This window comes from Anoplopoma fimbria, chromosome 2, assembly GCF_027596085.1.
Source record: "Anoplopoma fimbria isolate UVic2021 breed Golden Eagle Sablefish chromosome 2, Afim_UVic_2022, whole genome shotgun sequence".
Classification (NCBI taxonomy): domain Eukaryota; kingdom Metazoa; phylum Chordata; class Actinopteri; order Perciformes; family Anoplopomatidae; genus Anoplopoma; species Anoplopoma fimbria.
The window spans coordinates 20,637,747-20,653,108 of NC_072450.1; the positions used below are offsets into that span (position 1 = coordinate 20,637,747).

The 15,362-nt window shown below is 40.2% G+C and overlaps 1 protein-coding gene across 1 annotated transcript in view; it reads right to left on the minus strand.

The window, feature by feature from the left end:
* Positions 1 to 1,699: 1,699 nt before the first annotated feature.
* The window catches only part of igdcc3 (immunoglobulin superfamily, DCC subclass, member 3), a 52,541-nt gene continuing 38,878 nt past the window's right edge, over positions 1,700 to 15,362 (minus strand). Inside the window, exons 7-14 of the mRNA XM_054619993.1 lie at positions 14,271 to 14,436; positions 5,679 to 5,926; positions 4,468 to 4,632; positions 3,998 to 4,186; positions 3,617 to 3,721; positions 3,160 to 3,295; positions 2,795 to 3,002; positions 1,700 to 1,813 (exon numbers count right to left, since the gene is read on the minus strand). Of these exons, the coding sequence (XP_054475968.1) occupies positions 1,700 to 1,813; positions 2,795 to 3,002; positions 3,160 to 3,295; positions 3,617 to 3,721; positions 3,998 to 4,186; positions 4,468 to 4,632; positions 5,679 to 5,926; positions 14,271 to 14,436 (1,331 nt within the window). The remainder of the gene's footprint in view (positions 1,814 to 2,794; positions 3,003 to 3,159; positions 3,296 to 3,616; positions 3,722 to 3,997; positions 4,187 to 4,467; positions 4,633 to 5,678; positions 5,927 to 14,270; positions 14,437 to 15,362) is intronic.

Below are 15,362 nucleotides of genomic sequence, written 5' to 3' on the forward strand. Positions count from 1 at the left end.
AGCTTAACACAGATAGAGAAACAGCTTGTCAAAGTTCACAATACCGGCACCTCTATAGCGCACTAGTTATGTATGTAACGTCTCATTTGTTTTATTTGTCATCAAACAGTAATGTGAATACAGCACTTTGTGATTTTAGTGGAAGTAATGTGCTGTAATGGACATGCTAAGCTAGGCTAGCTATAATGTAGCTTAATAGATAACACAGATACACAACAGTGGTATCATCTATCTCTCAGCTAAATAGTCAAAAAGCGTCCATCCCAAAATTTCAAACTATTCCTTTCAGTCATTGCACTTGGGATATTTTAATAAGATTTGTGCTTAATTTTCTTCTTGTTTAACAAACATCAAATACGTATGAAAACATTCATTCAATCAATAAAACAAATCTGCACACACACAAATACATACACACAGAATTCAATCAAAGCTAATTTTAGACACGTATATGATTTTCCTCTTGTCCAATTGAACATTATGTGTCACGTCTTGTTGAGCGGTAAATAGTCCTGAAAATATAATTAGAAATGCAGTGTAACTCTAACGCTCTATTCATTCAACTGAAAAAAAAAAAGAAGATCTTCTGTATTTAAACAAAATACTTAAAATGGACCAGCATAATTCATCGTCCTAACAAACTGTAATTCATACAACGTGTTATCAGTCTGTCAATTTGCATGAGGTACTGACATTGTATCTACAAACACCATATTCATCAACAAAGGGAAGCCAGGATTTCACAGAGGGGGGGGGGGAAGAGGGTTTTTCATTATGCAATAAACAGACAAACAACAACAACAACAGCGACAACATTAACATTGTTATCTTGAGGTAGAACATTAACATCAGCATTTGGAAGTGCTTTATGTTGGATACTCATTTTTTGTTCGTTTTGCTTCGACAAGAAGAAGAAGAGAGACGATTCCTGACATCTGAGGTAGTGCGGCACCTGATCCTGTAATTTTCAAACCAATCAGTTCCTCCGCATGTAGTTGTGAGAGTAGGGGAAGCTAAAGTCCCTAAAAGCTTCCCGCAAGACATTCATTCCGGCTGAGGTAGGTTTTTGTTGAATCGTAACGTTCAAACAGCCAAGTCTAGTGCCTGTATGAAGGCCGAGAACTCATAAAAAATTTCGATATCACTGAAATAAAGTCCTGAGACAGAACACATCGAATCCCTGGACGAAGGCTGAGGTCTTCTGTGAGCGAGGAGGTGGAATCATTGGTAGGTGAGAGCAGGCAGCAAGAGTCTTTGACATCCACAGAAAAGTAGAGATAAGACCAATAACTTATAACCACTTTGACTTATAACTGATATATATATTTATAAACTTAAAAAATAAAATCCTCATTGTATTAGAAGGACATTCTGGGGACTCTATTCTGTGTGCTGCCCAACACCAGAACATTAACAAAAGACCAAATTGTAAAAAAAAAAAAAAAAAAAGAACATTTAACTGGCCTGCCTGGTTAGAGACAGCCGTCCGTCAGAAGAGAGCTCTCCCAAACCTCCAGCCAAAAATACTCCGATAAACAGTCCTAGATTCTCCAGAACTTCTTAACTTACCAATAAAAAAATCTTTGCACAAAAGGAAAAACTACTTTGAAAGGAAAGACTTGTCAACCTGAGTGAGAGAAGAGTCTAAGTTGACACTGTGGACGTGTGAATTGGCCTTCATACACGTTTAGCCTTGGTCCTACCGACCCGCTCCGGCTGCAGGAGGCTCCTGGAACTGCGTCTCTCTCTCCACAGAAAACTCATCCAGCGGTATCGTAGACAGCTGGGTGTCGCTCAGCACGTAGGAGTCGGTCTGAAAGCACATGCATAATTAAACGGGGTTACATAGAGTGTGCATTTAAATCATTCATTGGACATTTTGGCCTTGAGATAGAGGCAGATAGAAGAGATAGACAGGAAACATATGACATACACAGAGGTCCCTGGACAGAAATCTGCAGTTATACATGGCAGGTTCCCAAGCCACTAGGATTTGGTTTAGGTTAGGTTTTTGTGTAAAGAACAATGTTGCAGTTGGGGCTTTAGTTTATTCTCTAAAGTTACCACTTTTCCTCAATGTAGTTTCTTCATGTCTTCATCAGACTATTATGTAGGCATCATAAACTGTAGCTGCAGCTCACACCTTTACATTATGTAGAACATCTTTAATCATGTTCTTGTGTTGTTGTTTTCTACTTTACTGATATGTTGTGAATTATTTCCTTTCTTCTTTTTTGCCATATTATTTGGGTAATTATAAATAAAAGAAGGAGACACATTTAAAAGCTACATTTAAAAAAAAGAAAGCCATGAAAAACAAATATATCAACTATTGCTGAAAAAGTGACTCAAATGTATTAAAATCTTAATATATAATGCTTGATATTTTAAATGCTCTGCAAAGCTGCAAAACACAGTTTCCAGCTTCTCATTTACACTGTTAGTTTTTCTGATGGAATAAATAAGTCTGTGGAGCTGTTTTTTATGCTTATTAAAAATAAATTGGGTATAATTGAGAATTAAGTATTAAATACATTTTTATTACAGCAAGAGTATGATTTTTGCAGGTTCCGGCATCAACTAATTTTTTTTCAAAAAGACGGACTAGCTAGCACTTTATTTGGAGTCAAATTATAAGTGAGCTCACCTGTGATGTTGTTAATAATCTCTGAACAGTAAACCTTCTCGTATCTCTAAAATATCATTATCTACGTATAACCATTTGTTTAAATACATGTCACAGTTAACACATAATGGCTTCCTGTTCACTTCATTTTTTATAACCAGGACTCACCAGGCATGTATTTTGTGTCGGTTGAGTGAAAAGTCTCTCCAGCTCGTTGCTGTTGGCCACTTTCTTCCCCGCTGCGCTGCCATTGACCTCCATCTCTCTCCTGGCAGCACCGTTCAACCCAGAGGCCCCCTGGGAAGAGGAAGAGGATTCCAACACTGCGCTGTGCCCCGCCTGGGGGTTGGCCTGAACCGTCTTACACATCATTAACCTGGGGATTACATGAACACACTCGCACATAAAACTCCTGTCAGCTGCACACACACGATAACCACATGACAATTACCTTCAACAACGATTATTGGCAAGTTATTCCATCGGGATCCTTTTGTTGCTGTTGAGCGTTTACACATCTTGTTGGTACTGACCTACTGCGGTAGCTGAAGACGAGGAAGAGCACACAAAAGATGATGCAAGTGACTCCGATGTGAATACCGATTATGATGCCTGTCGTGGATGTTTTGCTCTGTTCGTCTGTCACACAGTCGCATGGGGCGTCCAACACTGAGAAGATACAGAGAAACTCTCAGTCAAACAAGAAAAGTTTACGCAAACAAGGCTACTGTTGGAAAGCTGAAGCTCAGGCTGGGACAGTTGATGAAGTCTAAACTACGGCTCCAACACTTTGAATGGTTTTCGGTAAGTCCCAAACGTTCCAGGCATGTTTACCTGATACCAATATTTCAGGGGTTTTCAAATTGTATTTTTAAAAAGCTTTAATTGTACAATGGGTCAAGCAGGTTATTTGTTAAATCATTTAAATCATACTATATTACCACTAGTTCTAACATGTGGATTTCATAGATGGTTTTGTCAGATAATCACCAGATTTCTCCACCACCTCCCGAAGTGAAACAAATCGCAGGGTGGCGTTGCCTTCTCCGTGTTGGTTGTATGCGAGAAGCTTTATCTCATAGACCAGTATTGGATCTGGAGAAAAAGACAGAGAAAGATGTTCAGATAATGAATGAAGCCTACCCCTCTTGAGGTAGGATTGATTTTTAGTCCTATTTCAATCTTCAGCACAGTTCCACAGAGAGATTGATAGATGCATGTTTACAAGCCCAAATCACATCATCAATTTGGCTTTATTGAGGAAGATTACAACGACAATCAATATTATAGAAACAGCTCCGTCAGTTAAAAAAGTGAATCATTTTTGCTTTGACACAATAAGTTGTAGTCCTAAGAAACTACATGTCTCACCCAGCTGAACGATGTTGTACTGGGTGACGTTGCGAGGGAATGTGATGGGACCAGTGAACAGCGGTGTGTGGGCTCTTCTGTAAAACAGTCTGAAGCCTTGATGTTGGCCCATCTTGGAAGAAGGTTCCCACGTTGCTTGTATAACACTGCTGTTCACCACCTTGGTGTAGAGGGAAGGAGGTGCTGGCACTGCAACATAAAATAGAGACTGTCAACCAAAGTGGTATAACAATATGATAGTAGCCGCACTTACAGCTTTTATTCTGCAGTTTGAGTAATGACACATTATATGCAGCAATGTTTACAGTAAAATCATAATTTCTGCAATTTAAAAACAACAATTCTTGCATGTTTTCACTCTCAGCAAGCACTGGAAAGCTCCACTGCAAACCTCCATAGGTGTCTATTATCGGTGTAAGAGATGCTTTGTGGGTGAGTGTGTTTGTGGATGAGTTCTGCTTCCAGCTCACCCTCCCCATGAGTGCTCTCAGTGACACTGTCCGATGGTTTGCTGGCCCCGTGGGATGTGTAGGCCTTGACGTAGAAGGTGTAACGGGTGGAGGGCTCCAGGTCCCTGATGATTTGCTGCAGCGTCATCTTACTGACGGCCTCCTCATACTCCATCTCTTCTGGGTCTGAATAAGGAAACATGGAGGCGGTAAAGGAGGATGTACAATGAAATTACCGGAAAGATAAGCAGGAGCAGACATTAAAGTGATGGAATATGGGATCAAGAGAGGAAACAATAAAAACAAACTGTTTCTGCCATTATTTTATGATTATTGCCCATTTCAGTTGTTTTATTAGAGCTGCTCTGTTAGGTTATAGCTAATCTAGTTTGAACTGAATGGTGATGGTTGGCTGAATTGCAGGGGTGGAGTGAGGAGATGGAGGTGGTAAAAGGAGGAGTTGCAAAGGACGTGTTAAAGCCTTTTTATCACCCTCAATCCGGAGACAACCAACCATAACCAATATCCACCTCCAGCCCTCAACCAATTGGGACATACCATCTTGGAAGGGTAATTACAGCAGATCCTATTGGTTGGCCCCTGAGGCCCTTAATTATCCATCTGATAAAAACTGCAGAGGAGTAAAGCAGCTGGCTCTACGAGACCCTCGCCACACAGAAAAACGAAAATCACACACACACACACACACACCAATACTTACCCAAAGCCGTAAACAAACACACTGCATGCGCGTAAACAAGGAAGCACATGTACATGTATGGACACACACATGGAGCATCCTACCAACAGTATTCACATATGGATCCCAAGGTAAAATTTTGTTTTTTGGTAATCCTTATTTTATCCATCTGTATAGTGGAGTGTGGGGACTTGTACTGTATCACTGAACACACTTTTAGTGGTTTGTTGGGAGGGATGCATTACCCTTCTGCTTTTTTTTTTCTAATACTGTATGCAGCTTTAGACAAAAGCATCTGCCAAATAAAAGTATTGGAAATGTGATGGGGAAACACTAAAAACGGTGCATTTATCACAGATTCCATAATCTGCAACCGACACTGTTAATAGGTGTGTGTATATTTGTTTGTGGCACGTTTAACCAAATTTCCAAGATGCAAACTGCAGCTTTTTTGACATGCTCAAATTTTATGGTGGCATATTTTTATGTAATCTATTTCATATAACTACTAAAATCTTGAGAGCACACCAACCTGAAGTCCTGCGGATGTGGAGCACATAACCGATGATGTCCTGGGTATTTTGATCGGGCTCCCTCCAGGACACCTGGATGTTGGTGGGTGAGAGGGCCTCGGCCTGCACATGGGTGGGCTCCCCTGGCAGCCCATCAGCCCCAAGCACAGTGAGTCGAGCACTGGCCTGTGTGGAGCCAGCGCTGTTCTCAGCGATGCACTGGTAGATAGCCTCATCATCCAGGGTAATACCATATATCGTCAGTGTGCTGGGAGATGAGCAGGACAGGAGAGACACAACAGGAAGGAAAGAAAGAAAGAAAGAAAGAAAGAAAGAAAGAAAGAAAGAAAGAAAGAAAGAAAAAAGGAAATTATGAATTAGTTTCTCTGACAAATGTATATACTGTATACTGTATATGGAGAATACGATTTGACCGGATATGACTGTATGTGAGAAATCTAAAGTGCAAATCCAAAAGGTCAATTGTACTGTTTAAAAGTTCTTTATTTAAAGTACTCGTCATGCAATTTGTATAAACAACAGCTTGTGTAAAAGTTTTAATGGTACATTGCACCAAAGTAGCAGTGAGAAGTTCTCATTGTGTCACAGTGTTACATTACTGTCGCAGTTAAATTATTATAATTGTTGTCAAAACAGATTTTGACCAGCACCTAATGCTTACCAGAACCAAGGTAAAACATGTTATTTATAATTATATGTCTTATAGTATTGTTTTATTGTGTTTTGTATATAGTATTACAGTACACATTTGTGTAAATTTTGTTTTGTACTTTTGTTTTTTATCTTGTGCATCTGACTGCAGAGTGTCATGGATGTAAGGAAATGCCATCTTGAATCACTCAAGGTTAAGTACGTGTTTTGGTAGTTTATGTCAAATAGGCCACTCACCAGAATTTTGCAACCGATTATAGAAAAAAGAATACAATAATTATAATGAGTAACTGATTTGAGACTCATTAAAATATGTTATGTACCTATTCTAGTGTATATAAGTTGAAATGTGAAGGTAAACTTTTGAAAAACGGTTATATGCAAAATGGAAACATGCAAAACAGTGGAAATATGTGGGTAGTAATACCCTATACCATTAGATTTCACAAAAATTCTGGATAATTAAAATTATAAGCCTCAAGTTTCAGGAGATACGAGTTTTGTGTGCTTTATAAATGATCACATAATGACACTATTCTCAAATTAGTCAAAATCATTTTTACTAGTTTTTGAAATATTCTGCTGACAAACATCAAAAATAATTCCTCTTTATTACAAGTAACTGCTTTATCTACTGCTAGTAGAGCATCAAATTGTATAAGCAACTTGTGACTTGGCACCCATAAATGAATTACCTGCACTGCATTCAGCAAATATGATAAATGTGACAGTATGTCGAGAGCACATGCTTCTGAGTTTGGTTGTGTGTGTTTGAGTGAGTTAAAGATAGAGCCACACATCACACACTACAGACAGCACCAGTACGTACTAAAGATAATCACTCATGCAGTGCGTACTTTCACATTGAATAGTCTTCTGCTGGAGCTCTTTTTGGAGGACACATCTATTTCATTATTTTAAAAAGATGTAATTTGCCTGCATCAGTGGAACCTTTCTGTCCCTTGCTCCATCCATCCATATATACTCACCTCATCACTATACCTATAGACACACACAAAAACACTCACAGACACACATACAACCTCCCACACTCAATGCCTTCACTCTATATTCGTTCTTTCATCCGTCGCTCCTCACTATCGTACCTCCACCACTCTGCTCTTTGTCTATCTGCTGTATCTCTGCTTCTTCTTCCCTCCCACCTGACCTGTCTTCTGCTATAGATTAAATATAAGAATTGTCTGTATGTGTGTTCATGTTGAGTAGGTGTTATGGTAGAGAATACATTATCCACTCTTATTTGTCCTAAGGCAAAAATAAAAATAAAACATTTAACATGCTATAGAAATGAGACCCTGTGGTGCAAAACAGTTCTCCATGACATTTTCATACCAAGGCCATTTTTGCTGTATTGAGGTATTTAAAGAATAATATGTGTTTGAGAAACACTAAAAAAACATGCATATTATGAAATCCTTGGGAATAGGTAAGGGCTTGAGTCGTAGCTTTGTCTTTACTTCAAGCCCTTGGTCATGGCATTTTAACAGATCAGAGGCATATTTCAAATAAAGGGGAGAAACCCCTCTGGCTTCTGGTTCTCTTGCTTTGAATGCCACAGTAGTTCCAAATATCCTACAGCATCCTGCCTAATCTGTCACTTGCAGTTTGTAAAAACCTGTAGAACAGATTCTCATCTTTCCTTGATTGACAGGTTGGATCCTCTGTGTATTAAATCTAAATTAACGGCGAAATGTCGGCACCATCCCGTAAGGAAAACCATGCCATTCATAGAAAGGACAACATGTCAGCGGTGTGCGGTGTACGTGGTCTGTCACCAGCGGGCTTCTGGATCTGTGTAATGGGACATGAGGAAAGTGGCCTTTCAGCTCTGGACAGACAGCGCTGAAGTCATACCGGCCTCAGAGTGGTTTGTGAGGATGGATTTTTAAGAATAGAGGGGTTGCTCTTCTGGGTCAGCAGGCAGTATGGAGAAGTAAATCATTCCATTTCCTTTTCGAAATTGATGTACTGGGATACAACTACTGTACTTCTTTAATCTGGGTCAGAATAGGCTGCGAGGTGGAAGACTCTCCGGTCCTCCAGGTGGATTCAATCTGGATAATTATCAGGTCAAAGAGGCCCTCTCCGAGCCAATCTCACCTCTGACCCCGGAGGTGGCAGCAGTCGCCAGCCCTCAGCTCGCTACTCAACCATCACATTTCTGACAGCCTTTCATATCAGCGATGGATGGAGTGTATGCAGACAGGCAGCCCTGACCAGACGCCACAGACGCAGCAAAGAGGCCCCCAGGGACGCACACTGCCCCGATGCCACCGGGCCTGGATGGGCCTCCTGAGTGTGTGAGGGGAATGCAGGGAAATTTCACAAGACTTTGCTTGTTTCGGAAGGTACAGTAGCATCCGACCGCATGTATTCTTACCCACATACACATGCATGAGCACACACACGTATACATGTCTAGCCGCCTACACACAGACTGATCTTGCTGAACTTATGAAATTCCACACCTGCTGTCAAAACTTCCTTTCCAAATTCCAGGATGAAAGCTTTAGTGGTAGAGTATCAGAATATATCAAATATTTTGAGATTGATAGTGTTTTCTTTTTGGCTATGACTTAATCTAAAATTGTTCTCCACAAGATTCTGTGTTTTGGTTTCACTTTGGTGTCTTTTGGTGAGAAGATACTTTGGTGTTTTTTGGACATTTTCTAGAAATAATTAGTCAAATAAGGATTAGAGTGTCTCTGTTTGAAGTAGGTGTTACTTTGTCAATACTTTTTATTAAATGAAAAAAATGGAAGAATTCTGCAAAAATATGGTACTTATAAAATGATTTGTCTGGACAACCATTGCATTTACTAGAGAGATCAAAAAATGACCCGCAGTTCAACAGACCTCTCTTTTAACCTACCTTAAAATACTTTTTTGAATAAATAGTTTCGACATTTAGTTTTAGAACACATTAACATTCAACAGCAGAGCTGAGCCATCAAAGACTCATACAATGCGTGAGGAAAAAAGAAGGATGGAAAGTCTGAGTCAGAGAGAAAGAGGAAGTATTTGTCCTGATTTTGGGCTGTTGCTTGTCTTACATGAGCTCCAAAGCCAAGCTGTCTTGTCCTGACAGGTTGACACCATCATTTACTCATCAGTTCAAGGTCATTGCACAGATTGATAGATAAGGTCGTGGGCCAGGGGAGTGGTTGACAGTGGGGCTTTGGGTCTGTTGTTTGGCTGTGTTTGCTCTCCGTTGTCTCTGAGCAGCACCCCATCAGATACCAGCGTGGCCATTCTAGATCCATCAAGAGGGAAAGGGGGGAAAAAATATGGGGACAAAGCGAGAACAGGAGGAAGAGGTGGGGATGGTGGAGGGGAGGAGCAATGAGCTGTCTGTGGCCTGAGAGGAGGGAAGGGCCAAGGGATATGACTGATTACAGGCTGGGTCAGAGTTCAAGGCCAATGCCCAGGCCCAGCTCTGTAATGGGAGAAGAAGGGGGATGTGGGGCACAGAGAGGGGCCGCAAACAAGAAAGGCAGGTCTGGCTGAAAGAAAGAGAAGAAAAAAAGAAAAAAAAAGCAAACCCTTTGAAAGGATTCTGCAACGAGATGTCCAGGTTTGTGTGGTTGCCTGTTCCTTCAGATGTCGGCCATTAATTATAACACACCACGGCGCTCACACTCTCACGCACACACTCTCACGCACACACTTGAAGAATGTTCGTTTCTTTACTATACAACTTTAATTCTCTCTACACCAATGTAAAAAAGGATCCTTGTTGTCTAAATTATTTAGAGAAAGAGAGTAAACTACAAAAAATTCTCATGGGATTTTTCTCTCCTATCTTCATTCGCCACAAGGCAGAATTAAATTTTTTCGTCATCATCAGTTACAGTATCAATTTTAAAATAACACGGGTTGGATTTGAACTTCACGTTAATTAGTCTGCCTGCTGTGAGATCACAGGTTGTACGTGTCAGCTTTAGAGACTTAAGAGTCAGGCCAGTCTTTATACATAATTACAACAACTCTCACAGAGGCTTCAAATAGCTAAATAGCATGCTTTACAGGAGCCTTGTCAGCAAAGGCCAATAATGAACGGGGTAGCAACAATGTGTGTGTTTTTGTTCGAGCATGTGTGCAGGTGTGTGTATGAAGGCCAGTTGAGACACACAGATTCACCCTGAGTATCAACGTCTGTTTACAGAAGCAGCTAATCAGCTCCTCTCTAACGTCACTGCATCTCATGCAGCACTTCACGACGCTGTGTCTTCCTCGTGTGTGTTTGTGTGTAACATGGGCGTGCAGACGAGGTGTAGAGAGAGCGCAACACGTTTTTGAATTTTCATGTTTGATTATGCATGTGCACAAAATGAATGATGGCATGCACCGTGGGGGTACTTGTGCACATACGGGGCTCAGTTGCTTTTTGATTAATGTGTGTGCATGCGTGTGTGTGAATGAAATGTACAATCGATTCCCCTTCCTCTCTTGTCCGATTTGCTTTTGAAGGTCAGCGTCATGAGGGATGGCTGAGGGGAGAAACCTCAGCGTGTGTATATTTATACGCAAATATACACACAGTCTTTCCCACCACAAACACGAATTTAAATATCTTTGCTATGCTGCACTGTACATACAAGCTTCCTGAATCTGACCATGATCATGTATGTGTGTGTGTGTGTATATATATATATATAACAAAATTGTTGTGCAGCCCAGAGCTGTTGAATATCATTTGCATATCATTATTTTGTTTTGGCTTGTTTCAGGAGGTAAATTGTGCCCTATGTCACTTCATTTTCCCTCTAATCGGGACTGCCACTTCACTAGAAAACCCGCAACATGGTTTTTTTCAGACTCAGGTCAAACTATGAATTCTTCAAACATTCCTCTGCTAAAATGTATATACAGCTGAAGTTCATGGATTGGGTATAGCTCGGTGGGAGAACATGTTGGCCTTTAATCATAGGGCGTCTACCCCCACCTCCTCCAATGTATGTGCATGAGATGTAAGTCAGGTAATGGACAATCAGACAGAAGTGTCAGCTATGTCAACATACTCTGTTGTAATCTGAATAGCAGTACGAAATTTGTATTTTGTGGAAAATGCAATTCCACCAAATTATGTTTTTAAAGAGGAAATGTTTAAATGTAAAACCAATATCCACCAAGTCTCAGACCTTAGTATGTGCAGGGAGTTGAACCGGCAACCCTCAGGCTCCCTAGCCAAGTCCCCACTGCCTGAGCCACTGCCAGCCACTTTAAAACAAAATAATCTGTTCACTGGCCGTGCAAATTGTGAACATATTTAGTTTCTTCTGATGCTGGCAACTAGAAAAGTATAATTTTTTTTAGGTTATGTTTAGTAAACTGAAATCACTTGTTTCAGCTTAGTGAAAAGATTGTGGTTTTGGTTCAATATTGATAACATTAATGCATCTCGTGCTGTAAATTGACCTTTTCAATATCAAAACCTGTGTCAAGTCAAGTCCTGTGGCCGACTTCGCTCATCTCCTTGTAACTCATCACATTTCCAGGATTGGAAAAAAAACGTGTGAGTAGAGGTGAGATGATAATTTGATAATAAATTGTGATTTTTTTCAATCAAAAATTCCAAACTGATTGGCTGGTACTGGCTTTGCAAATGTAAATATTAGTTTTCACTGTACTTTGATTACAGTAAACAATCAATTCAGGTTTTGGACTGCTAGTTGGACAAAAAAAACTTGTTAGCACTTGTTACAAGTGAAAACAATCCAGAGAGCAGTATCTGGCAGAACTAATACGTTGTATATACATCTTTTGTAAGACAAAGGGTTATATAATATTAAAGCAATATTAAATAAGAGACTGTGATAACATACTATACTGTAATATGTTCTTACTCACCTCACAGTTAATCTACACAGTGTAATAAGAGGCACATCAAGCTGCTCTGTTCTATAAATGGCTGACTGCATTTCCTGGTCAACTAGCTGAGTTTATGAGATAATTAGCTAATGGGAGATCTCAAGCTGCGGCCTGCCTCCTTAACCAATCACAGAGCAGGATTTGTGATGCATGATATCCACATTATAGCAGGTCTACAGCATACGCTTATGGTCGTAAATGAAAAATGCTGTGATTCTCTGACTCCCGCTCTATCTTTCGCCCTCTCTCTCCTCATTTGCTCTTCCTGCAGACTCATCATTTCTCTTTTGAACACCCATTCATTTTTCTCCTTTTTTTTCTACGTCCAAGAGCGGCCTCTCATTTATTTCTTCCCTCTCCTCTTTCCTCCTTTGTTAGTCCCTCGCTCCATCTCTCTGACAAACATAGACTGGTGGAGGCAAGTGGGAGTGGAGAAGTGTGTGCGACCGATGGAGGGGTCTGCTCCCTTCACTCACTGCTACGGAGTGCAAGTATTGATTTGGGTGCAAATTTAACATATTTACTTCATATTTCTCTTTTTATGAAATATTAGAACATGCACGCATTGTTGGCTGCCAGGGTCAACTGGAAAAACCTAACTTTCCGTGCGCAGAAGTATTTAACAGAATATACTCGAAAACACATTTGCTGGATGGACAGAGTATAGCGGTTCACAATCACACACCCAGCAGTACTAACTGCAGGTTGGACAACTATGATTGATCCTTTTTAAGTAATGCCTTGAAACCATGTGATGGAAAACTGTTGATCGTGACATGATACAAGCCATCATTGTGTAAAACTCCTATGCAACTTCTCAGAGCAGAGCAGCAAATGAGGTCCAATGTGTAATTACTCCTTTATATTATGTCTAAGATAGCACTCCACTGACAGAAACAGTTCTATAACAAAGAAATCAGGCACTGCAACCTGCAGCCTTTACACTGTGAGGTGCTGAGAACGGTAACTAACAGAGCTGGTTGCTGTGTCCTCCTCCTCATGACATTCCTGGAGACTGCCATGGGAAAGCCTCCAACATCCAGTCAATGCGCTGCTTGCATATAAAGGCACAAATAAATTGAGGCTCATGTCTTGGCAGGCGTTAGTTCCAGCAGCTGCCGAGTTAGAAGCAACAGAAACGCAGCGAAATTGAACATTTGATGATGCCAATGATCAGATCAAGGCTGTCGTTTAATACTGAAATCCATATTTCTCCTGTGCGCTGGGTCCAACATTGTTAGCTCACAGTGAGTGCCTGGGAGTCAGGGTTGGGAGGGGATGTGTTCATCACAGTTTGCATTATGTGACGCTCACACATGGCTCTTTTTCAGATTATTTGGGTAATAATAAATCACTGGACCACTTTCTGTTGAATCTCCCTTTTTAAAATTGTGTATAAGGCTATCACAGCAGGTTTACAAATGCTTTATAGTTCAGCTATAAAACTATTAATAAGAGAAACTTGTAGACAGGCAGTGTTTATCCTATGTGTTTGATCCTATTTTAAATGTTGATAATCCTTTAATTAATACTTGTGGGTTTCACACTTTTTAGTAAGCCATCAAGTGTACAGTGGCACATGTTAATACGCTCTTAAAACAGATTCTGATCCAGATAAATTGGTCGATTAGAGTGTCTTGCTATTGAAATTAAGAACTAAAAAGACGAGTGTCTTGTTAGAGGATAGAATCCAGCCACAAGAAATCTTTCAGACCCTTGCAGCCCAAAAGCTAATCTTATTGATGGCTTATAAATGATCTATTAAGTATAAATACATTATTTATTATCCATTAATAAATACTTACAAAGCTTTTATATAAAGTGTGGCTCATTAGAAAGTTGTACCAAACTCCCTCTGGGTAGGAAGTCTCCATCTTGTTGCATGTGTACATGTAGAATATTTACATGGACAATAGATTGGAGCATCAGAAATAAGTACTGCAAGTCTCAAAAAATGATGCTAAGAAAATTGGAAAGAAAAAAGCAGACGTCTCCTTATCTAAACAACACTACGGATTAGGGTGTTATCAGGAAAAGTTATTTTTTACCTGTTGTTGTTCCTGAGTTTGACGTGTCCCCAGGGCTCCAGGATCTGCCCGTTCTTCAGCCAGGTGAGCTGGGGCTCGGGATCACCCTGAGCCTGGCAGGTGAAGACCGCGTCGGTGCCGATGGGCCGAGCGATGGACTGCGGAGATTGAACAAACTTTGCTGGAGCTGAAAGAGGAGGGAGATAGCGTGTCAGATAACATGGCCTCGGTTTACGACCAAAATGACGGTGTCAGAAAAATCAATGCCGGATAAAAAAACTGGAAGATTTGAGCAGAATCCAGAGGCGCAAAGTGCAAAAATTTTTTTTACAGAAGGTACAAAAAAAAAGAAGCAATGTACTGCATCATAGGTGTATTGTATAATTACTGTTGAAAATCTATAAATCAGGGTCAATTAGTGGAATTTAAAGAGACACCAGATCAATGCATACACAGGGAAATAAAAAGAGAGAGGAGCAGAAAAATGGAAGGAAGAGAGCAAGACAATCAACAACAGCATTACTTTGGGACTAATGTGCTTTAAAACAAACAACACATTTACATGAAAATAAAGTGATGCAGTTTATAGTTTCATTATATCCTGTCTCGTCCCATGCTACAGGCTTCCAGCTATGGTCAATTAGTGGTAATAACTTATTCATATGAAATGATTATTTCAAAGAAGGTGCTTTCTTTAAATTACAGAGTAATTACAGTTGCATCTGCTGGAGTTTAATTTCTTTAATCAACGTCTGGAGGACCCTCCTAGCTTGCTGCCCCCGCGACCCGGCCCCGGATAAGCGGAAGGAAATGGATGGATGGATGGATGTTTTTATTTGAGCTGACAGACAGAGAGGTATTGCACCATCTCCTCTGCACTCATTATTGTCCCAGTGGTTATCGGTGATTTGATAACCTGAATTATTTATGCCCATATTAACTAAGACATTTTTTATGGTAATTATAATATCTTAGAGACATCACTAGAGGGTAGAAAGCTGGAATACTAGGTGTATCGTATTGCGTGTTATAAAAAAAACCCTCAGCTTTCCTACATTAATTTAACTCATCATTACCTGGTGGGTCTTAGCAACTGGAGTCAAGTTGTAAAAA